The following is a 24,637-nucleotide window of genomic DNA, read 5'->3' as shown; positions in this document are numbered from 1 at the left end:
GTAGACTGTTGCCAGTCATTTGTTCTCATTTTGTAAGTCCTTTTATTATTGTCGGCCATAACATAAACTTAGCTGAAATCAGGAGTAAAATTGCTGTCCAAGAAATTCAGGTTTCTTGGACAGCTATTACACCTGATTGCAGCTGTTTGAATTAGTGATGCGCCATGTTGATGTGAATTGCGGTGATTTAACAAGTTCCTCTCTATAGCAGTGGAGATGTTCCCATGAAATCTTTGTATCCCAAGGCTGAACGTTTTATACTCAGCTAATGTGCTTAGTGTGTAATTATCACATCTGGCGAGTGTTGTGTATCGCAGTTGTACACTATTAACATCTCAGCAACTGCAATTTGTGATATCTCCAAGGGAAGAGCGAGTAAAGATACTTTACAGGAGCCGTAATGAATTGCTCTGAATATTTTAAAGAGCTAATTGGTGGCATATATGGATTAAGGTCAATTCTGAACTCTAATGTGTTTATATTTTGCCTCCTCTCCACAGCAACATGCTAATGAAATAAAAAAAAAAAAAGTAAGGTAAATGTTAAACTTTAAAGTGGTTGTTAACCCGATAGAAAAAAAAAACTCCCATCACCTCTGTAACATAACACTATGGGGGGTTATTTACGAAAGGCAAATCCACTTTGCACTACAAGTGCACTGCAAGTGCACTTGAAAGTGCAGTCGCTGTAAATCTGAGGGGTAGGTCTGAAATGAGGGGAAGCTCTGCTAATTTTATCATCCAATCATGTGCAAGCTAAAATGCTGTTTTTTATGTAGCGGGGTCACACTGTCATGGACTACCGACAGCCTGAGTCCCCACCGGAGCTCCAGCCACACTTGTACATATATGTTGATATTTCTTTAAAAGCAATGCATTGTGGGATCAGAAGTACCGGGAGATATGGACTCCATTGACACTGAGTAGGAACAGACTACACTTCCCACAATGCCCTGCCTTATTGGAGCACATGACACCTCCGCACAGACTTATGGGGGAGGTTACTTAAAGACAGGGAGGAGCTGACTTCGCTCTCTTGGGACCTGCATCTTCTCCTCTGCAGAGCTGTGGAGAGCACCACAGCTGAGCTGCTAGGCCTAAAGCCTGGGCCTGGATTCACCGGAAGTCCAACCATCTGCAGGGAAGCAAGACCAAGGGTGTCCAGCTCGTGTTCCAGGAGACCGGAGAAGCTCGCCAGCTGACGATCGTAGCAGTGGAGAGTCTAATACCGAAAACCGTGTGTTGCGGAGCAGTGACTGTTTGGCTTGTCTTTGTGAAGGACTCGGGCCTGCTTGGGTGAGAGGGCACATGCCCAAACTTCAAATCCCACTTCCGCGTATTAACTTAGTGTCACTCCATAAACCGGAGACACGTGTTTGATCTCTGACTGAATCAGAGATGCCTAACAAGTTGAGAGTTATACCAGCAGAGTTGACTGACGCTGACTGGAGATCAGTTCATCAGCATTGGTATTCATCATACCCTTTTTGACTGAGTTTATTCCCTCTTTTACCCTTTCGGATTACAATTTAAAAGCGCACCAATGGCTGCAACATAAACTTTGTCCTTAGGAGACATTCGGGAGCTGCTTGAGCCAGGCCTGGCGAAGAGTTCTACATTAGCTGTTTTGCAGGACTACCCGCTAGGGGGAGCTCGTGAGCATAGACTGCCTAGCCTAACTGATACTTACCAATTTTTCCCTTGTAGTTTAGATTTTCTTGTCTTTATTTGCCGACTCTTGCAAGGGCCCTTGCAGAGTCATTTTATGTTAATACCTATGTATGTTTGACCTGTTATTCAAACCCCCTTTATTCTCTTTACCATACTCAAAGTAAAGTTATTCTTTTGGTTTGAACATATTCATTGTGTGAGGTGTGCTTACTCTTGGGAACCGTCAACTTGAAAAAGTAACAATATTACTGTATTACCATTGTATGTTTTATGTATGCTATTGTGGCCCCAGCCAAGTAGGGGTCACAATACTATTGCATTTATCTGGTGTGCCAAGGGAGGGTTCGAGTCAATTAAAGGGGGTGAGTCAATTAATGAGAGTAGATCCCAAATCTAACCAGCGGCTCCTGAGGGGGTAGCGCTACATTTATTTTCCTTGCATGTCCCTCTCGGATTTACCGCGACTGCACTTCCAAGTGCACTTGCAGTGCAAAGTTGATTTTCCTTTAGTAAATGACCCCCTATGTGCCCCTGTGTTATATAAAAATTCTACTGATCTATACCTTATATCAGAGCGTCTCCCGGAACTCACGTGACTCCTCGGCTCTCTCCTCTGCCCCGCTCACTGCTATAGCGGGAGGGGCCGAGAATAGGGTGACCACATTTCCAAACTACAATTCAGGGACACCCCCCTTTCCAAAAATCAGCTTGTGCTGTAACGAATCACAGCACAGTGATTGGACACAAGAGGCGTGATTTATGATTTCTCCAATCACAAGTAGGGGGCGGGGATTGTGCTCCTCCAGGCATTCCCGACCAGGACAAGTACTGTCAGTGAGTAAAGCAGTGATGTGGCAGCCTTTTTTGGGGGCATCAGATTGGCCCGGGGGTAGCTGTGTCAGTTTCATTCCGGGACACTGTATTGTCCTGGATGGAAGGTGCCCGGTACAGACCTACAAAATGCGGGACTGTCCCAGGCAATCCGGGACACGTGGTCACCCTAGCCGAGAACTCCCACTGACGTCAGATGGGAAGGAGGGGGGGGAGAGAGAGCCGAGAAGTCACATGAGCGCCGGCAGACGCTCTGATATAAGTCATAGATCGGCAGATATTTTTATATAACACAGGGACACATAACGTTATGTTACAGAGGGGATGGGAGTTTTTTTGTAGTTATGATAACAGTAAGAGGGAAGGAGGCGGGCACTCACACAGAACAGACAGGCCGGGGGGGGGGGGGGGAGGACTTTACTGTACTGTTAAAAATAAGTGTAAAATGCAAAACTCCGGTGGGTGTGACAAGATGTCCGCTTTCCCCTTCTCACTGTATCCTTACTATGGTGGAATGCGGGGTGTAGCAAGGTGGCAGCGGAAACCGAACGTCACTTCCGTTACACATTCTGACTGGGTGCCAAATCTGATGAAACACTGGTCCCTTCCATCAGCCATGATCTGCATGCAGTGCATACAGAAGCACAGAAACCCAATGATGACTTCCCTGAGTTTATAATAATTGATGTCATTAAAACTGTTTTTTTTTTTTCATTTAATTAGAGCATGCTCGGACTCTAAGCTATTTTTCGGATGACATGTAAAACCAGAAAGTGCTGTATGAAGGACACCGAAGACTAGTGTATTGTTCAGTCAGAGCCAGTCCCATATAACAGCTTGGTTATTTTCTGACCAAACTTCCTGTAGCAATGGAAGTAATCTATTAGGAACACAAAATGTGAAACCTGATTTTCTGTCGGAGGTTCTCTTTGGCATCGCAATATTTACTTCCACCTATTGTGTCCATCCAGTAAACACACAAGCTGCACAAGACTAAAAATATAAAAGCAAGGCCGTTTCCGGGCCCTGACTGTCATCGCGGGTCCTTTGTGCCCCTGGCGCTTTCCTCAGCGTCTTCCTGAACAGCGCGTTCCAGGCATTTTTAGCGAGTTCATCATCTGAGGTTTTCTTATTTTTTCAGTCACATTCCCCAGTTGCAATTCTTTTTTTTATTATTGAATTCTAAAGACTTTGCTGCAAAAGATGATATTTTATGGATGTACTGTACACATCAACTGTCACGGATTTGCCTTTATCTTGGCCCTCTGCTGCTGTGTACTTTCCTAAATGTACATACTATAACTGAGTACTAACATTTATAGGTAAAGTTGATCCAGGGAAAATCCGATTGCCTCTCGAGGGATCAGGAAGGAATTTTTTCCCCTGCTGTAACAAAATTGGAGCATGCTCTTGATGGGGTTTTTCGCCTTCCTCTGGATCAACTGTGGGTATAGAATTGTGTATATGGGATCGTATGATATATTTATTTATTTATTTTTATGGTTGAACTGGTGTCTTTTTTCAACCCGACTAACTATGTAACTATGGGGGTTATTTACGAAAGGCAAATCCACTTTGCACTACAAGTGCAAACTACAAGCGCAAAGTGCACTTGAAATTGCACTGAAAGTACACTTGGAAGTGCAGTCGCTGTACATCTGAGGGGTAGATCTGAAAGGAGGGGAAGTTCTGCTGATTTTATTATCCAATCATGCGCAAGCTAAAATGTTGTTTTTTATTTTCCTTGCATGTCCCCCTCGGATCTACAGCGACTGCACATCCAAGTGCACTTTCAGTGCAATTTTAAGTGCACTTTGCACTTGTAGGGGCAGATCCACAAAGATCTGCACCAGCGCAGCGTATCTGAGATACGCTACGCCGCCGTAACTTACTTGGCTTTGGTTTGAATCCTAAAAGAATTCGGGCCGTAAGTTACGGCGGTGTAGTGGGAGCGGAATTCAAATGCGGCGAGTAGGGGGCGCCATTCATTTAAATGAAGCGCGTCCCCGCGCCGAACAAACTGCGCATGCCCCGTCCATCAAAACTTCCAGGGTGCATTGCTCCAAATGACGTCGCAAGGACGTCATTGTTTTCGGCGTGAACGTAAATGGCGTCCAGACCCATTCACGGACGACTTACGCAAGCGAGGAAAATTTTTCAAAATAATACGACGGCCATACTTAACATTGAGTACGCCACCAGATAGCAGCTTTAACTTTACGCCGAAAAAAGCCGAACGGAAACGACGTAAAAGAATGCGACGGCCGCTCGTACATTCGTGGATCGGCGGAAATAGCTAATTTGCATACTCGACGCGGATTACGACGTGAGCGCTACCCAGCGGCCGCCGGAAAATTGCATCTTAGATCCGACGGCGTACTAAGGCGTACGCCTGTCGGATCTAACACAGATGCCGTCGTATCTTGTTTGGTGGATACCAAAACAAAGATACGACGCGCAAAATTTGAAATTACGCGGCGTATTAACAGATACGCCAGCGTAATTTCTTTGAGGATCTGCCCCGTAGTTTGCACTTGTAGTGCAAAGTGGATTTGCCTTTTCGTAAATAACCCCCTATGTGTCCCAGGCTATGTCCCGGGATCACAGCTTTAACCTTATTTGAGATACTGCACATGAGCATTAACTTAAAGCGATGCTAAAATCTTGTTGTTGTTTTTTTTTTTTAAATAACAAACTTGTTATATTTACCTGCACTGTGTAATGGTTTTGCACAGAGCAGCCCAGATCCTTCTCTTTCCGGGTCCCTCGCTGGCGCTCCTGGCCCCCATACCTCCCAACTGTCCCTGATTTCGAGGGACTGTCCCTGATTTGGATCAATGTCCCTATGTCCCTCATTCCTCATTTTTTGTCCCTCATTTTGATCTATATAGATGTATATAAAATGCACTTTTTATCTATCAAAGTGTTTTCCAGAACTAAACCTTTCATCTGATCTCTAAATTGCTGCATTTGTAAATTCCAAAAGCCAAAATAAAGGAATAGTAGTGGTAAAAAAGCACTTGTGGGTTTAACCAATCTTGTTTTTTTGTACAATTCTCCTTTAAGGGGGCAAAGCATGGGGTGTGTCCTATGCCTGCATACTTTTTCTGATAGGTGTCCCTCATTCCCATAAAAAAGTTGAGAGGTATGCTGGCCCCTCCCTCCTGCGGAGTGCCCCCACAGCAAGCAGCTTGCTATGGGGGCACCCGAACCGACCAGCTGCTCTGTGCGTCCATTCAGACATGGAGCTGTGGCTTGGCCCCGCCCCCTCTCCTCATTAGCTCATAGCAGCAGGAGCCAATGGCGCCTGCTGCTGTCTCAGCCAATGAGGAGGGAAAGTCCCTGGACAGACAAGTCATACAACATCAATGGATAGAGAAGGGGCTCAGCTAAGTATTAGGGGAGCTGCTGCACACAGAATGAAAACAAAAAATCTGCCTTTAAAACCACTTTAACCACACACAGTAAATATATTTCGGGCAGACGGCAGGTACAGGTTTAATCATTATATAATAATTAATATCAACACAGTGCAAAATCTATAAACAAAAATAAAGTTCATATATGTGAAAAAATTCTGAACCACTTCTGTGAGTTCTTGATTGTTGAAAACTCTAAAAAATAAAATAAAACATCCACCGCTGTGCTCTTGCCGTCCTCTGTAGACAATGCTAAATTGTGCACACCATCACCAGCCGTTTTACCTGCTCACCTCAGAAATGAGTCAGAAAGACTCAGGAAGAAATATCTTTACTCCCTCTCCAGTACGATCTCATTCCACCAGCTCCAACCTGTTACTCAGCTCTCCAGTAGGTAGCCTCCCAGGTGAGATATATGCTCCCAAGATATAGTTCAAAATCATGCAAATATAAATAAAGGATACATAGAGCTCTCCGTTTCACTGTTTCTTTAAAATGTCCCATTAACCACTTAAGCCCCGGACCAATATGCTGCCTAAAGACCCAAGGGGTTTTTACAGTTCAGGACTGCGTCGCTTTAACAGACAATTGCGCGGTCGTGCGACGTGGCTCCCAAACAAAATTGGCGTCCTTTTTTCCCCACAAATAGAGCTTTCTTTTGGTGGTATTTGATCACCTCTGCGGTTTTTATTTGTTGCGCTATAAACAAAAATAGAGCGACAATTTTGAAAAAAATTCAATATTTTTTACTTTTTGCTATAATAAATATCCCCCAAAAACATATATAACATTTTTTTTTTCCTCAGTTTAGGCCGATACGTATTATTCTTCTACCTATTTTTGGTAAAAAAAAATCACAATAATCGTTTATCGGTTGGTTTGCGCAAAATTTATAGCGTTTACAAAATAGGGGATAGTTTTATTGCATTTTAATTTTTTTTACTACTAATGGCGGCGATCAGCGATTTTTTTCGTGACTGCGACATTATGGCGGACACTTCGGACAATTTTGACACATTTTTGGGACCATTGTCATTTTCACAGCAAAAAATGCATTTAAATTGCATTCTTTATTGTGAAAATGACAGTTGCAGTTTGGGAGTTAAACACAGGTGGCGCTGTAACATTTAGGGTTCACTTTGTGTGCGTTTACAACTGTAGGGGGGTGTGGCTGTAGGACTGACATCATCGATCGAGTCTCCCTAATAAAAGGGATCACTCGATCGATGCGCCGCCATAGTGAAGCACGGGGAAGCCGTGTTTACATACGGCTCTCCCCGTTCTTCAGCTCCGTGGAGCGATCGCGACGGGACGGCTATAAACGAATAGCCGCGCCGTCGTCCCGGATCGCTCCCCGAGGCTTACCGAACGCCGCATGTACCGGGGGGGGGGTCCCGATCGGACCCCCGACCCACGTCAAGCAGAGGACGTACAGGTACGTACATGTGCCTGTCCGTGCCATTCTGCTGACGTAAATGTACATGAGGAGGTCGGCAAGTGGTTAAAATCACACTTACAGGAATAATTATAAAAACTTGCATAGCACAGTACAAGAAATGTCCGCTCGCTAACCACTGTGGCTGCAGGACATCACGGGCTCGGCTCCTCCCCTATACATGGTATCGCCCTCTGATTGGGCTTTCTCAATAGATGGGTTGTCTGACTTACCCGAGCCCTTAAATGCCTTGCTGTTGTCAAGGCAACCTCACAAGCAGGGGCGGACTGACAACTCATGGGGCCCCCGGGCAATAGAAGATTATGGGGCCCCTAGACTTACAGATGGCCACCACGCCAGGAGGCAGTGCAGAGGCGGGGCAGCTAAAATCTCGGGATTTTCACATCAAAAGTATGTCGGTTTTGGACATAGGGACAGATGTAAAAAAAAAACATAGATTTTTACATACTGTCCCTGGTTTTGCTGAGCCTGGCAACCCTGATGGGGCCCCCTAGTGGCATGGGGCCCTCGGGCACGTCCACTTCTTGTTGACCACGAAAAATACATTCCTCCAGAACAGATCCTAAGGAATCGTAGTAACCCCCCTCCTATGGTTAAACACAATTTATTTCGATGTTAGCTTGTTGTCGGAAAATCCGACCCTGTGTATGCTCCATCGGACATTTGCTGTCGGAATTTTCGACCACAAATGTTTGAGAGCTGGTTCTCAATTTTTCCGACAACAAAAAGTTCTTGACGGAAATTCCGACCGTGTGTACACATTTCAGCGCACAAAAATCCTACGCATACTTGGAATCAATTCAACACATACTCAGAATCATTGAACTTAATTTTTTTCTGCCTGTCGTAATGTTGTACGTCACTGCGTTCTTGACATTCGGAATTTCCGAAAACATTTGTGTGACCGTTGTGTATGTAAGACAAGTTTGAGCCAACATTCCGTCCGAAAAAAATCCATGGTTTTGTTGTTGGAATGTCCGATCGTCTGTATGCGTCATAAAGGTTTAAAATTCTGGGGGGGGGGGGGTATGGAAAAGATTAACCATCACTGGGGAGGTGGGAACTTCATAAGAACCCTTAAGCCTCGTACACACGATCAGTCCATCCGATGAGAACGGTCTGAAGTAACGTTCTCATCGGTTAACCAATGAAGCAGACTGATGGTTCGTCACGCCTACACACCATAGGTTAAATAACCGATCGTGTCAGAACGCGGTGACATAAAACACAACGACCTGCTGAAAAAAGTTCAATGCTTCCAAGCATGCGTCGACTTGATTCTGAGCATGCATGGATTTTTAACTGATGCTTTTGCATACTTAACGATCGGTTTTGACCTATCGGTTAGGCGTCCATCGGTTAAATTTTAAAGCCTTACTCAGCATGAGTCCTTCTAAGTATATGAGACCAAGGTTTTGGCGCCCAGGAGTCTCAACGTAGACTTTGATCTAAACTGAAATCTCCTGATTTTAGCCACAATTTGGGGAAAATAAAAACTGAATTTTACTTATCCCTAATCTTTACATCTTTAGGCTCGCTGATCCGCTTATCTTACAGAAAGTCGACATGACAGGTTCTGTATGACTGAAAACTAAAAACTCTCTGCATTCTTTAACAACATGAAACATCCACAATGTGATTAAAAAGCTGCTTAGGCTGAAAAAGCTGGAGAGCACCATTTTTGGTTCAAGGCAAGAAAGTGCGAGAGACATGATTTGGTGATGCCCTATTGATTGAAATGAAGAGTAAATTTCAATGACAGGTCCACTTTTCATAAAAGTTGTGATGCTCTGTGTGGCCCCTAGGGGCCTGTTTACAATAACTGAATGCTGTATTGACCCCATTGTTGGCTCATATAATATTGAATAGTTTTTCTTCTCTTCTAGGTATGAAGTCACGTTTAAGTGAATTTGGCCCGCGTATTATTGAACATCCTTCGGACACGGTGGTACGTCGGGACCAGCCGGTAACCATGAACTGCCGAGCCGAAGGGAACCCTGAGCCCTCAGTGGAGTGGTACCACAACGGAGTGAAAGTCAACTTCTCCAACTTTCATGGCTCCCTGATCCACGATGGTTCCATATTCTTCTACCAGATAAAAGGAAAATCGAATGAAGGGATTTACACCTGCCTGGCCCGGAATAACCTGGGGATGGCCATCAGCAGGAACGCCTCTCTCACAATTGCTGGTAAGAACCCAGAATAATTATCAGTTTTACTGAACTCCAGAAAAATAACTAAATACCGTATTTATCAGCGTATAACACGCACCCTAATATTAAGAGGGAAGTTTAAAGGGGTTGTAAAGGTACAATTTTTTTTCCCTAAATAGCTTCCTTTACCTTAGTGCAGTCCTCCTTCACTTACCTCATCCTTCCATTTTGCTTTTAAATGTCCTTATTTCTTCTGAGAAATCCTCACTTCCTGTTCTTCTGTCTGTAACTCCACACAGTAATGCAAGGCTTTCTCCCTGGTGTGGAGTGTCGTGCTTGCCCCCTCCCTTGGACTACAGGAGAGTCAGAACGCTCTCTAAGTTGCAGATAGAGAAAGGATCTGTGTGTTAGTGGGTGTCCTGACTCTCCTGTAGTCAAAGGGAGGGGGCGAGCATGACACTCCACACCAGGGAGAAAGCCTTGCATTACTGTGTGGAGTTACAGACAGAAGAACAGGAAGTGAGGATTTCTCAGAAGAAATAAGGACATTTAAAAGAAAAATGGAAGGATGAGGTAAGTGAAGGAGGACTGCACTAAGGTAAAGGAAGCTATTTAGGAAAACAAATCGTACCTTTACAACCCCTTTAAGGAAAAAAACTTTTAGGAGGGAAGTTTAAAGAAAAAAAATTACATTTTAAATGCCCATCAATGCAGCCTATTCAGTGTCCATCTGCACCCTTACCCATCCATCTGCAGCCTAGCCAATCCATTTGCAAACTTGCCCATCCATCTGCAGCCTTGCCGCCTTGCCATCCATCTGCAGCCTAGCCCCCATCCAGTGTCAATCTGCATCCTTGAGGGAACGAGTGCCGCCGAGATACTTAGAGCCGAATGTCCTGTGTACTCGGCTCCTCTCAGCTCGTCTCACAGTCCCGCCCCTTGGCCCGGCTTCTATGATGGACATAACACCGGTCCAATGGCGGGAGGCGTGACTGCGAGCCGAGCCGAGTACACAGTACTATTTATTTTGAATGACATCCAGACACACAGAGGTAATGCAGCTCCAGCACATGTGTTGCAGCACTCTATAATTTACAGTAACACACAACCATGCATTGTGGTGTCCTGTGTTGACAAAAATGCTGCATGTTTGTCTTATGAGCCGCCTTAAAGGGGTTGTAAAGTCGGAAGGTTTTTTTATCTTAATGCATTCTATGCATTAGAATAAAAAAGCCTTCTGTGTGCAGCAGCCCCCTTAACACTTACCCGAGGTCCCTCTCTGTCCAGCGATGTCCACAAGTGTCTCAGCTGTCCAGATTCTCCTTCCTGATTGGCTGAGTCAATCAAACTCAGCTAGCCAATTAGGGGAGAGAAGGGGTGGGGCCAGGGCTCCGTGTCTGAATGGACACAGGGAGCTGTGACTCGGCTCGGGTGCCCCGATAGCAAGCTGCTTGCTGTGGGGGCACTGAAAAGAAAGGAGGGACCAGGAGTGCCCAAGAGGGACCCGAGAAAAGGAGGATCGGGGCTGCTCTGTGCAAATACACTGCATTAGAGCTGGTAAGTATAACATGTTTGTTTTATTTTAAAGTGGAGAAAAAAATGCCTTTACAAAATCACTTTAAGGCCCCTTTCACACGGGGCGGATCAGTAATGATCCGCCCCGTGAACCTCCGCTTGCTCAGAGGGAATCGCTCCGTTGATCCCCGCTGAGCCGGCGGATGACAGGGCAGTCCCCGCACACTGTGCAGGGACCGCCCTATGGGGGGGATCGGATGAAAACGGACCGTCTGTCCGTGTTCACCCGATCCGCCAGACGGATGGAAAAGTAGGTTTTTCCTCCGTCACACTTTGGCGGATCAGAGCGGGTCGGATGTCAGCGGGCATGTCACCGCTGACATCCGCGGCTCCATAGAGGAGCATGGAGCGCCCGTTCAGGTCCGCAAAAAAAACTGGCAGGCGGACCTGAACGGGCCGCCCGTGTGAAAGAACCCTAAGTCACCGCATGTTAACAAGTGGCACAACACCTATTAATGCGTGTGCATTTAGGTACTGCACAGGAACGGCCCCTAAATAAATCTCCAGAGCAAACATCAGTTGAAAATATTGGGCATCACCTGGCAGCATGAAACGGCGGACCTCACCGGACTGATCTGGACGCTAGAATGCGCTCTTCTCCTTTTCTCTCCCATATTGTGATGGAGCCGGCCCTCCCCTCTGGATGAATATTTATGAACGGCGACCCCCCGGGGGAAGGTGCTATAGGAATCTCGTGGGAGCCAAAGAGGAAGAAATAAAAACTTGACAACCAACGAAGCACTGATGAAAGACGCTGCCTGCCACATTTGACAGGAATTAATTGCACCGCTAATTACTCTCTTCATTAATGATTGTTCTCCATATTGCTGAGAATAGACATGGAAATCCCTGAAAAGCCTCTGTGCAACTTTGTGTCTGACATAATCCCTAGGCCTGGAGCTTCAGTGCCTCTGGATGAGGAAAGGGTTAATCGTCTTTGTACCCTTCCATTGCCGGGAATGTCACTATTTATGGGCAGCAAAGTGTCACTTTAGGCAGATCTGGGAAATCTGTACACAGGGCTTTCCTGAAACCTGGATGAGTCATTATAATGTTAATCAAGTTACATGTTTTAAAGTGGAAACAACATTTCAGAATATAATCTGAGCTAATATAACATTTACAGGATACTGTACAGGGCAAGCAACGCCCATGGCGAAATAAAACCATATACAAGATAAGGCAGCTGATACAAAGACTGGTCAGGCTGACCTGGAAGGATCTTTATTGGTTTGGTTTGCTCAAAAGTTATAGGGCCAGATTCAGGTACGATTACGGCGGCGTAACGTATCCCGTTTACGTTACACCGCCGCAAGTTTTCCGCGTAAGTGCTTGATTCACAAAGCACTTGCGTGTAAACTTGCGGCGGCATAGCATAAAGCCGTCCGGCGCAAGCCCGCCTAATTCAAATGGGGCGTGTACCACTTAAATTAGGCGCGCTCCCGCGCCGAACGTTCTGCGCATGCTCCGTTAGGAAATTTTCCGCCGTGCTTTGCGCGAAATTACGGCACCCCGACGTATTTTTTGAACGGCGACGTGCGTTACGTCGTTTCGTATTCCTGGACATCTTACACAAAAATAAAAAATGTAAAATTCGAGGCGGGAACGACGGCCATACTTTAACATGGATGGTGTAATTTTACACCACCTAAAGAGGACTCGTAACATTGCGACGGGAAAAGCCGACGAGCGACGACGTAAGCGATTGCGACAAACGCGCGTACCTTCGTGGATCGCCGTAAATATCTAATTTGCATACACGACGCAGGAAAACGACGCGAACTCCACCCAGCGGCCGCCGGAAAATTACACCTACGATCCGAAGGCGTACGAAGCCGTACGCCTGTCGGATCGAAGCCTAAAGCCGTCGTAAATTGTTTTGACGATTCAAAACAACGCTATGCAGTGGCGTCTCCAGCGTTCATATTTAGGGGGGGCACATGGGGGGACAAGGAAAAAAGTAGGGGGGCCAACTATAAAATGCAATTTTATATATATACAGTATATATATATATATATATATATATATATATATAAAATCTCCTGGGGCCCTTTACTATGATCCCACAACGGGTCCTTTTACATGTTCTGTCATGAGCTCCCTTCCTACTATACTGGGGCCCCCCAGGGTGGCAGAAAACAAGAGATATATGTCACCAGCACACCAAGAAAATATAAGGGTCCAAAGCAGTGGGAGAACTTTCAGGGTTGCAAAGGTTGTCTTGCCACCGGGGCCTGGTGTTCTGCCACTGTGGGGTTCCCCAGCTGTCCTGTCCCTGCTATTGACAGCGCTGGTCTGGCGTCTGTCTCCTTGGCAGGGGCGGCAGTCTATTAGGACCTAGTGCTGGTGACATTATGGGTGCATGCAGGGGAAGGCTGGCACTATTGGTTATAGAGAGCTGAGCCCCCAGCTGGTCACCTAGCAGCAGTAATGCTGTATAACCTTCTCTGTTGACATGCTGATCGGGATGTGATCCAGGTGATGCTCCCAGTCAGATCTAATAAACACAATATTTATTAGCATCAAGAGTACAACCACATATATATATATATGTAATCAAACGTATGTTCCGCAGCCATGTGGGCTCTATGCCTGTAAAGTGTGGGCTTTGATCAATAAAATCTCTGATATTTAACACTAGGATTTGACTAAGAGCATCACCTGGATTGGATCACGATCAGCATGTCAGAGAAGCGCCACTGCTGCTAAGCAACCTGCAGGGAGCTCAACTGTCTACAACCAATCAGTGGCGTCTCCAGCTTTCATATTTAGGGGGGGCACATGGGGGGACAAGGAAAAAAGTAGGGGGGCCAACTATAAAATGCAATTTTATATATATACAGTATATATATATATATATATATATATATATATATATAAAATCTCCTGGGGCCCTTTACTATGATCCCACAACGGGTCCTTTTACATGTTCTGTCATGAGCTCCCTTCCTACTATACTGGGGCCCCCCAGGGTGGCAGAAAACAAGAGATATATGTCACCAGCACACCAAGAAAATATAAGGGTCCAAAGCAGTGGGAGAACTTTCAGGGTTGCAAAGGTTGTCTTGCCACCGGGGCCTGGTGTTCTGCCACTGTGGGGTTCCCCAGCTGTCCTGTCCCTGCTATTGACAGCGCTGGTCTGGCGTCTGTCTCCTTGGCAGGGGCGGCAGTCTATTAGGACCTAGTGCTGGTGACATTATGGGTGCATGCAGGGGAAGGCTGGCACTATTGGTTATAGAGAGCTGAGCCCCCAGCTGGTCACCTAGCAGCAGTAATGCTGTATAACCTTCTCTGTTGACATGCTGATCGGGATGTGATCCAGGTGATGCTCCCAGTCAGATCTAATAAACACAATATTTATTAGCATCAAGAGTACAACCACATATATATATATATGTAATCAAACGTATGTTCCGCAGCCATGTGGGCTCTATGCCTGTAAAGTGTGGGCTTTGATCAATAAAATCTCTGATATTTAACACTAGGATTTGACTAAGAGCATCACCTGGATTGGATCACGATCAGCATGTCAGAGAAGCGCCACTGCTGCTAAGCAACCTGCAGGGAGCTCAACTGTCTACAACCAATAGAGATGGGCTCGGGTGTGTTTGAAATCCCACATGCCCGATCCCGCCAGGAAGCCGACACTCCACAGCGCTAACCACAGGCAGTGAGACATTTCCTGATCTGTGCAGCTTCAGACAAGGAAATGTCTCACTGCCTGTGATTAGCGCTGTGCAGTGTGGGCTTCCTGGCAGGCTCTGGCATGTGGAATTTTGAACATGCCCAGCCCATCTCTAACAACAAATTGTGCTGGCCCTCCTGTACATCAGCCCCATAAAGTAACCAGCTCTGGCTTCCAATGTGCTGCCGCCGTTGCCATGGAGACAGAGACCAGCGCTGTGAATAGCCGGGACAGGACAGTAACTCTGGTTGTTCCAGCACTGGTCCACACTGGGAGGATTCCCCCATCCACCTATAATGTGTAGGTGGGGGAATTGGATCATTTCTTTTTTTTTATTATTCAACCTAATAGTTGAATGAAAAAAAGTGATCAATGTATGGGCTGCCTAAGAGCTAAGACCAGCCATAGACAGTTTAAATCTCAGCTGGTTCAGCAGGAACTAGCTGAGATTTGAACCATTAATGAGCAGATTCTCTTATGATTATCACCAGTGGTTGCTGTATAGAATACAATTGCTGGGCAGGAGGGATATTCCCGTCAGCACTGTTTGTGTTGATGGGGGAATCATGCAAGTTTCTTTCCTGCAATCTGTGGATGTAGGAAAAAAATTTGCATTGTATATTACCTGCCTAACTGAAAGTGAAAGTGTAACAGAATGGCCCGTGACACCCAGAGACTTTTGAAGGATGGGGTTTACTCCTGTGCCAGCGTCACTATGCCCTTTTGGGCATAGGGTGACTGAGAAATGATAATTATAAATTACATGAGATGGGACATTACTGATAATTCATGTATTGCAGGATATCTTGAAATATTACAAGTTGTTAAAGTCTGACTCCGACAGGTCAATAGAGTGTTTTCATTCAATGGGGGGACACATGCTTTTGAGGTGTTAATTGAGTCTGCTCCTAGACATTCCTTTGTGTGATGCTAATACTGTTTTGTGTCCATTGTGCTAATTAGGTCTGCTCCTAAGACCTGTTCATTGTGTATGCTAATGACACTGTTAAGATGTGGAATGTGACTTGTCAAGCTGTAGTAATTAACCCCTCTAAATGCGGAGCCAGACCGTCTGGGTAATAAGTAGTAATTAACTCATCGGAATGTTATTATCTAAAAGAATGTGTATGAAGCCCCCCCATTGTGTGATGTGTGGGTGGAGTGTGTCTTTGTCCCTGTGATTAACTGTAACATGCTTGTACTGTATATAACAAAGCTAAGTTACCATTAAAGGATTCATTCATTTTGGAGCCAGTACCAGAGCTTGTTTTGTCTCGTTTATTCTGGAAAATATGAAATGGGTCGTGTCTGATGTCTGTCGGACTGTCGGATAACCTGTCGTGGGGCGATGGATTGGAATATCGTAAATGGTGGTGACCATTACAGAAAGTAAATTGTGAATGTCTTGAAAGAACAGGAGAGGGGGAGGGAGACAGATGGGGGAGAGAAGGGATAGAGATAATGCAGTTCAGTGATTACAGTGTACTGCAGTCTGCAGTGCACACACATACCCACGGTCCAGGCTAGAATCTCAGGCATCATTCACACACATGCTGCTGATTTTCATATTTCCTGAACACACATCCCCTCTCTTCAGATACAGCACACCAAGATAGTGTGGGCGGGACTAAAAGGAGAAGGAGGAGGAGCTTTATTCCTCCCTGCTCGTATGTGAGGAGAGTGGGGGGGGTGGCTAGACTCGCTGGGCTGAAAAAGAGTGTCATAGACTGACACTTGGCTCAGCTTGCAGTCACCACTCTCGGAATTTACAGGCTGGTTCTCCTGTCCTAAGGACGGGAGAAATCAGTCTGTTTTTTCAGTAACTGAGATGAAGGCTTGGGCCCCCCTCCCCCACAGTGCTCATGGAGTCCTTTCTGCAACTCGCTCTTCTCCGTGCCAATGAGGATGCAGGGGAAGGAGCAGATCGGGCGGCTGTGGTTGTGTGAACGCTCGCATTATGCAGTGTCAGCGAGCAGAGGGAGGGGGGAGGAATGCCCCGCAGAGCTGACTGGGGACGCTCTCCCTCTCAGGAGAGACTGTTACTCCAGCGGCGGCCCGAAAAAAAAAAAAAAAAAAAAAAAAGCAAAAAAAAAAAATTTTTTTTTTTTTTTGGGGGGGCACATGGTGGGGCACAGCATAATGTTGGGGGGGTCAGGGCCCCCTCTGGCCCCCCCCTAGAGACGCCTCTGCAACCAATAGAGATGGGCTCGGGTGTGTTTGAAATCCCACATGCCCGATCCCGCCAGGAAGCCGACACTCCACAGCGCTAACCACAGGCAGTGAGACATTTCCTGATCTGTGCAGCTTCAGACAAGGAAATGTCTCACTGCCTGTGATTAGCGCTGTGCAGTGTGGGCTTCCTGGCAGGCTCTGGCATGTGGAATTTTGAACATGCCCAGCCCATCTCTAACAACAAATTGTGCTGGCCCTCCTGTACATCAGCCCCATAAAGTAACCAGCTCTGGCTTCCAATGTGCTGCCGCCGTTGCCATGGAGACAGAGACCAGCGCTGTGAATAGCCGGGACAGGACAGTAACTCTGGTTGTTCCAGCACTGGTCCACACTGGGAGGATTCCCCCATCCACCTATAATGTGTAGGTGGGGGAATTGGATCATTTCTTTTTTTTTATTATTCAACCTAATAGTTGAATGAAAAAAAGTGATCAATGTATGGGCTGCCTAAGAGCTAAGACCAGCCATAGACAGTTTAAATCTCAGCTGGTTCAGCAGGAACTAGCTGAGATTTGAACCATTAATGAGCAGATTCTCTTATGATTATCACCAGTGGTTGCTGTATAGAATACAATTGCTGGGCAGGAGGGATATTCCCGTCAGCACTGTTTGTGTTGATGGGGGAATCATGCAAGTTTCTTTCCTGCAATCTGTGGATGTAGGAAAAAAATTTGCATTGTATATTACCTGCCTAACTGAAAGTGAAAGTGTAACAGAATGGCCCGTGACACCCAGAGACTTTTGAAGGATGGGGTTTACTCCTGTGCCAGCGTCACTATGCCCTTTTGGGCATAGGGTGACTGAGAAATGATAATTATAAATTACATGAGATGGGACATTACTGATAATTCATGTATTGCAGGATATCTTGAAATATTACAAGTTGTTAAAGTCTGACTCCGACAGGTCAATAGAGTGTTTTCATTCAATGGGGGGACACATGCTTTTGAGGTGTTAATTGAGTCTGCTCCTAGACATTCCTTTGTGTGATGCTAATACTGTTTTGTGTCCATTGTGCTAATTAGGTCTGCTCCTAAGACCTGTTCATTGTGTATGCTAATGACACTGTTAAGATGTGGAATGTGACTTGTCAAGCTGTAGTAATTAACCCCTCTAAATGCGGAGCCAGACCGTCTGGGTAATAAGTAGTAATTAACTCATCGGAATGTTATTATCTAAAAGAATGTGTATGAAGCCCCCCCATTGTGTGATGTGTGGGTGGAGTGTGTCTTTGTCCCTGTGATTAACTGTAACATGCTTGTACTGTATATAACAAAGCTAAGTTACCATTAAAGGATTCATTCATTTTGGAGCCAGTACCAGAGCTTGTTTTGTCTCGTTTATTCTGGAAAATATGAAATGGGTCGTGTCTGATGTCTGTCGGACTGTCGGATAACCTGTCGTGGGGCGATGGATTGGAATATCGTAAATGGTGGTGACCATTACAGAAAGTAAATTGTGAATGTCTTGAAAGAACAGGAGAGGGGGAGGGAGACAGATGGGGGAGAGAAGGGATAGAGATAATGCAGTTCAGTGATTACAGTGTACTGCAGTCTGCAGTGCACACACATACCCACGGTCCAGGCTAGAATCTCAGGCATCATTCACACACATGCTGCTGATTTTCATATTTCCTGAACACACATCCCCTCTCTTCAGATACAGCACACCAAGATAGTGTGGGCGGGACTAAAAGGAGAAGGAGGAGGAGCTTTATTCCTCCCTGCTCGTATGTGAGGAGAGTGGGGGGGGTGGCTAGACTCGCTGGGCTGAAAAAGAGTGTCATAGACTGACACTTGGCTCAGCTTGCAGTCACCACTCTCGGAATTTACAGGCTGGTTCTCCTGTCCTAAGGACGGGAGAAATCAGTCTGTTTTTTCAGTAACTGAGATGAAGGCTTGGGCCCCCCTCCCCCACAGTGCTCATGGAGTCCTTTCTGCAACTCGCTCTTCTCCGTGCCAATGAGGATGCAGGGGAAGGAGCAGATCGGGCGGCTGTGGTTGTGTGAACGCTCGCATTATGCAGTGTCAGCGAGCAGAGGGAGGGGGGAGGAATGCCCCGCAGAGCTGACTGGGGACGCTCTCCCTCTCAGGAGAGACTGTTACTCCAGCGGCGGCCCGAAAAAAAAAAAAAAAAAAAAAAAGCAAAAAAAAAAAATTTTTTTTTTTTTTTTGGGGGGGCACATGGTGGGGCACAGCATAATGTTGGGGGGGTCAGGGCCCCCTCTGGCCCCCCCCTAGAGACGCCTCTGACGCTATGACGCGACAAATTTGAAAATACGCCGGCGTATCAGTAGATACGCCGGCGTATTTCCTTTGTGAATCTGGCCCATAGCGTCTACAAAATAGGGGATAGATTTATGGCATTTTATTATTATTATTTTTTTTTACTAGTAATGGTGTTGATCTGCGATTTTTAATAATCAAAATGATAAAGTTGAAATTATTTATTATTATTATTATTATTATTATTATTATTATTTTTTACACCATCCATGCCACAACCACCTCCAAAATACATTTTCAACTTTTCTTGTCATTTGGCCACACACACTTGGATTTTTTGTAGATGTGGTCGCAATAATAAACAAAATCCACAAAAATAAACAATCAGATCATCTAATCATTTGTTTGAAACTGTAGCCTTGGAAGTCAGGGGCAGCCAGAACCTTGCAAGTTGTTTGGCAGAGAAAGTTTAAAATAATGTCTCTGAATAATCTGCACCAGAGTGGGCATCCTTATCATTGTTCAGAGAATCTGCTGTACAGATGCAGATCTGAACCCGCTCGTCCAGGTGCTGTGCCTGAACAGGAAACAGGAAGTGACTTGTCCGCCACAGTATTGTCTGACATCCTGCTCTCTTACTGTGCAATTCTTTTGGTAGTATTCTATTATGTTCAATTCTGGGCAGCGCATAGTCTTTATTATATTAGAATGTCAGCTCTGGTGTACGTTCCCAGTGACTAGTCTGTGTTTTGTGTTGTGAAAAGAACATTTTACGAGATAAGCTTGTGTTCGGTCTGTACCCCTGTTCAGCCAATCCCAGAAGGAAGTTGTCAGTGCTGAGCCAATCATTTGCGGCTGATGCGTCCCCCCCCGGACATCTTTCATATGAGGTCATTGACAGCATAGGCCTCGCTGATGTGAATGGGCCCCTGTAGAGAAGAATGGTTAAGAGAATAGCCTGCTATTACATAGATGGTAAGGTTGAACAAAGACACCAGTCCGTCCATTTCAACCTGTGTGTGTGTATGTGATTGTGTTTACTGAAAAACACATGTAAAAGTTTGTTGAATTTATCTACACTCCCCATTGACACCACCAACTTTGGAAGGAAGTTCCACCTTCTTACCCCCCTTAAGCCCTGTACACACGATCGGTCAATCCGATGAAAGCGGTCTGATGGACCGTTTTCATCGGTTAACCGATGAAGCTGACTGATGGTCAGTCGTGCCTACACACCATCGGTTAAAAAAACGATTCTGTCAGAACGCGGTGACGTAAAACACAACGACGTGCTGAAAAAAACGAAGTTCAATGCTTCCAAGCATGCGTCGACTTGATTCTGAGCATGCGTGGATTTTTAACCGATGGACGTGCCTACAAACGATTGTTTTTTTTCTATTGGTTAGGTATCCATTGGTTATATTTAAAACAAGATTTATTTTTTTAACCTATGAATAAATAACCAATGGGGCCCACACACGATCGGTTTGGTCCGATCAGACCGTTCTCATCGGTTTGACCGATCGTGTGTATGCGGCATAACAGTAAAGAACCCCACAAATTATACTATTTTCATCAGCAAATTCTTGGATCTGGTCCCTTATCATAGTTTACATACTACTGATGTCAGGCTGATTAGTCTGTAGTTTTCGTGGGATTTAAAATTGCTTTTAGACAATCATCTGGTACCATTCCCGCCAATAAGCTGTCCTTAACAATTAGGAACAATGGTCTGGCTATACATTTTTCAAACACTCTTGAAAATAAGTTATCCGGTCCTGGTGATTTGTTCACATTAAGTTTTTCTAGTGTTTTTTGAACACTGGTCTCTGTCAGCCACAAGGGTATATTCAATGTACTGTTGTTGTTGACGTCTTCTTCTTAAATTGTTAGTTGTAGCAATTTCTATACAGATGACCTCACATGTCACCCAAAGAAGTTATATAAGATATGGGGCAGGTGGGTGGCCTTTGCTAAACCCTTCAATCTCAGAATCTGTAATCCACACTAAGGCCAAGTTTTATACTTACCATTTGGGGGTAATATAAACAGGCGGTTGACCCGGGTTTTTACCACATCCCTCCCCAACTGGGGAAACTAATTTTGGTTATTCTGAGGACATCAAGGATTCTACCCGTTCCAAAACTATAAAAATTGTTTTGCCATTAGATATACTTTATTCTAAAGCAGAATTCTGGCCAACCATTCAAAACATCCTTTAGTCTACTTACAGCTAGTATAACTTTCTAAAATGTTATTTTATATATCTTCCTACAACCCTCCTACTGTCCCCCAAACAGTGAGGATGTTTCAGGCACAGGAAGTAATTTAAATCTCTCAAAAGAGGGATGCAAGAACATGTTTTTGCAGAGTAGGGTTAGAACCTCTGACAATATTTGTATTACTGTCTGTACCTTTCTGTCCTTATGACCCTTAATTTCTTGTTGCGGAGTCACATGGACTGGAATTTAGGAAAAAAATCCTCTTTGGGGTCAGGTACAGAAATAAAAACCCTTAACTGTTCCCACTCTGGTTGGGGATCAGGGTTTAAAGTGCAAGCAAACTGTAAATTTGTAGTAGTCATCTTTCTTACTATGGTATGCCTCATGTGCAGCCCCTGACATCACCAAGGGGCCACATACAGTACTGTGAAAATTACACTGGCAGTAAAGGGGTTAACCACTAGGTGGCGCTGAAGGGGTTAAGTGTGCCTAGGGATTCTAATTGTGGGGGGCTGGGCTATGTGTGACACGACAGTGATCACAGCTTCCGATTACAGGAAGCTGTGATCACTGCCCCCCCCCCCCCCCAAGATATTAGGAGCGGCAGAGTGGGGGAGTGTAATTCAGATTTTTTTTTTTTTTATTCTGCACTGACTGTCTTTGAAATTGCCCCAGCCCCTGTACAAATCCAATCTGGGGACACAACTGGGGACAGACTTAGTCTGGGGACAGTGTCCTCAATCCGGGGACTGTCACCCTACTGTATGACAATGTGAGAGCAAAACTGAGAGATGGGGACAGAGCTTTGTCACCCTATAGCAGGATGTGCCTGAACAAAGACCTTCATGTCAGGATCACCAGAAATGAATGCATGGAAATGCAGATGTAAAAACATTGAATATGGATTTTGACTTTAAATGGTATGAGAGCACGGTATGAGATTTTAGGCTCAGATTCTCAAAGGCGTTACGACGGCGCAACACCATTTGCGCCGTCGTAAGTCCTAATCTTGCCCCGGGTATCTATGCGACTGATTCTTAGAATTAGTTACGCATAGATACCCATTAGATCTGACAGGCGTAAGGCTCTTGCGCTGTCAGATCTTAAATGCAATTTTGTTTCCCGCCGATAGGTGTCGCGGACGTCGTTTTCCCCGTCGCTTATGTAAATTAGCAAATTACGGCGATTCCCGAACGTACGCGCGCTCGACGCAGAGAATTTACGTTGTTTCCGTAGCCTTTCCGACGCGTAAAGTTGCCCCTGGGTCTATGTGGCGCAGCCAATGTTAAGTATGGCCGTCGTTCCTGCGTCGAAAATTAAAAAATCTACTTTGTTTGCGTAAGACGTCCGTGAATGGCGCTGGACGCCATTTACGTTAACGTCTAAGCAAATGACGTTGGTGCGACGTCATTTAGCGCAATGCACGTCGGGTAATTTACCCGACGGAGCATGCGCAGTACGCTGGGCGCGGGAGTGCGCCTAATTTAAATGGTTTCCGCCCCATTTGAATTGGGCGGGCTTGCGCCGAGCGATTTAACGATACACCGCCGCAAGTTTACAGGTAAGTGTTCTGAGAATCAGGCTGTAAACCTGTAAACCTGCGGCGGTGTAACGTAAATCACATACGTTACGCTGCCCAGGAGCAACGTAATTGTATGAGAATCTGGGCCTTAGTCTTTTAGATCTACACCATCTTTAAGGAAACCCTTGTTCTTCATGTTAAGTGAATGTGATTTTTTTTTTCCAGTTCTGAAAGAAGAGTTTCGTCAGGAGCCATCAGATAAGATGGTGGCAGCAGGCAAACCACTGGTGCTTGAGTGCTCTCCGCCTAAGGGACATCCAGAGCCGACAGTGACGTGGAAGAAAGATGGAACTATTCTGAACCAGAACAGCAGCTATTACACGGTACAGAGCAGAAACCTGACTAATGTTTTACACTTATTTTGTTTTTGAGTAAGGGTGGGTTAGAATTGCTGCAAGGTCTCTCATGCTGTTCAGCTGTCTTAATGTATGAAATAATTAATGGCCATCCCAGTGGGAAAAGCTACACAGGTGATTTTAATCTCTTGCTACAAAGAGATTTAACCACTTGCACCTTAACCACTTCAGGCCCGGGCCAATTCTGACACTTCGTTTCTACTGCACTGATGATGGGCAAAAAGCCTGAAACAGCTATATGCAGTTTTGAATAAATGTCTGCAAAATAGTAGGCTAAAGTAGCCAGCAGCTCTGCATGTGCATCTGGCTGTTGGGCATAGGCGTGCGCACAGGGTGTGCCAGGTGTGCCAGGGCACACCCTAATCACCCTGTGCAGTGAAGATTCTTCCTACTGCCCTGCTGCACCCCCCCCCCCCCCCCCAGCTCTGCCAGCTTCCATCCTCTTCTCTTCCACTGGCTGCTGTGGCAGGCACACACAGAAGGGTGTTTTAGGAAGAGTGGGGGAAGGGGCCGGTAAATATGTAATTTGCCAGCTCCTTCCCTTTCTAAATGAACACAGTGAGTGATCGGTAACCGTGTGTTTGAGCTTTGGGGTGCACACCCTAATGCAATAGGCTGCGCACACGTATGCTGTCTGGGCTTAAGGGAATGATTTGCATGGCTCTGCTCGCTGGCCTGAGACAAGGAACAATCCTCTTATTTTTTGGGATATGTGATGGAATGAGACACGTGAATACCTCCTGTCCTAAGAAGATTACACACTATTTGGTTGGAAAGCTTTTTGATCCCTTCAGTTCTGTTTTACTATAACCAACCTGGGTATGTGTTATTTTACAGCTGAACACTAGATGGCACCAGTGCAATATTTTATTATGTCTCATCATCAAAATGCTTGTTAGTGAAAAAAAAGCTGAAATATGACTTAAAAATCCTCACTGGTGTCCTTGACGACTCCTCCTTCCCCATAATTGTAGTCTTAGAAAATCTGGGCACATTAAAACAAATAATTAGGACCTGAACGTTAATTAAAGACAGTGATTGATTTGTACCTGGATTACGCTGTATTCCGAGATTGTACTCATTAATCTTGCTCTTATTTAATTTAAACCGTATGAATTTTTCATAATGAGCTGGAGAGATAAAAGGGGATTTTGGAGGCGGTTGTGTTACTGTGACACCTTTAATAAATCCAATTTCTTCACTGTGATCATCAGGACAAATTTCACTTGT

The 24,637-nt window shown here is 45.3% G+C and overlaps 1 protein-coding gene across 2 annotated transcripts in view; it reads left to right on the top strand.

The window, feature by feature from the left end:
• The window catches only part of ROBO4 (roundabout guidance receptor 4), a 124,538-nt gene that overhangs the window by 30,405 nt on the left and 69,496 nt on the right, over window positions 1–24,637 (top strand). For both annotated transcript variants that reach the window (XM_040326163.1, XM_040326164.1), the window contains exons 2-3: window positions 9,263–9,565; window positions 23,217–23,374. In XM_040326163.1, coding sequence (XP_040182097.1) covers window positions 9,263–9,565; window positions 23,217–23,374 — 461 coding nt within the window. The remainder of the gene's footprint in view (window positions 1–9,262; window positions 9,566–23,216; window positions 23,375–24,637) is intronic.

Source organism: Rana temporaria, chromosome 10 (genome assembly GCF_905171775.1).
Source record: "Rana temporaria chromosome 10, aRanTem1.1, whole genome shotgun sequence".
In the NCBI taxonomy this organism is placed as follows: domain Eukaryota; kingdom Metazoa; phylum Chordata; class Amphibia; order Anura; family Ranidae; genus Rana; species Rana temporaria.
The sequence above is the reverse complement of the archived record's forward strand: the minus strand, read 5'-3'. Positions and strand labels throughout refer to the sequence as shown.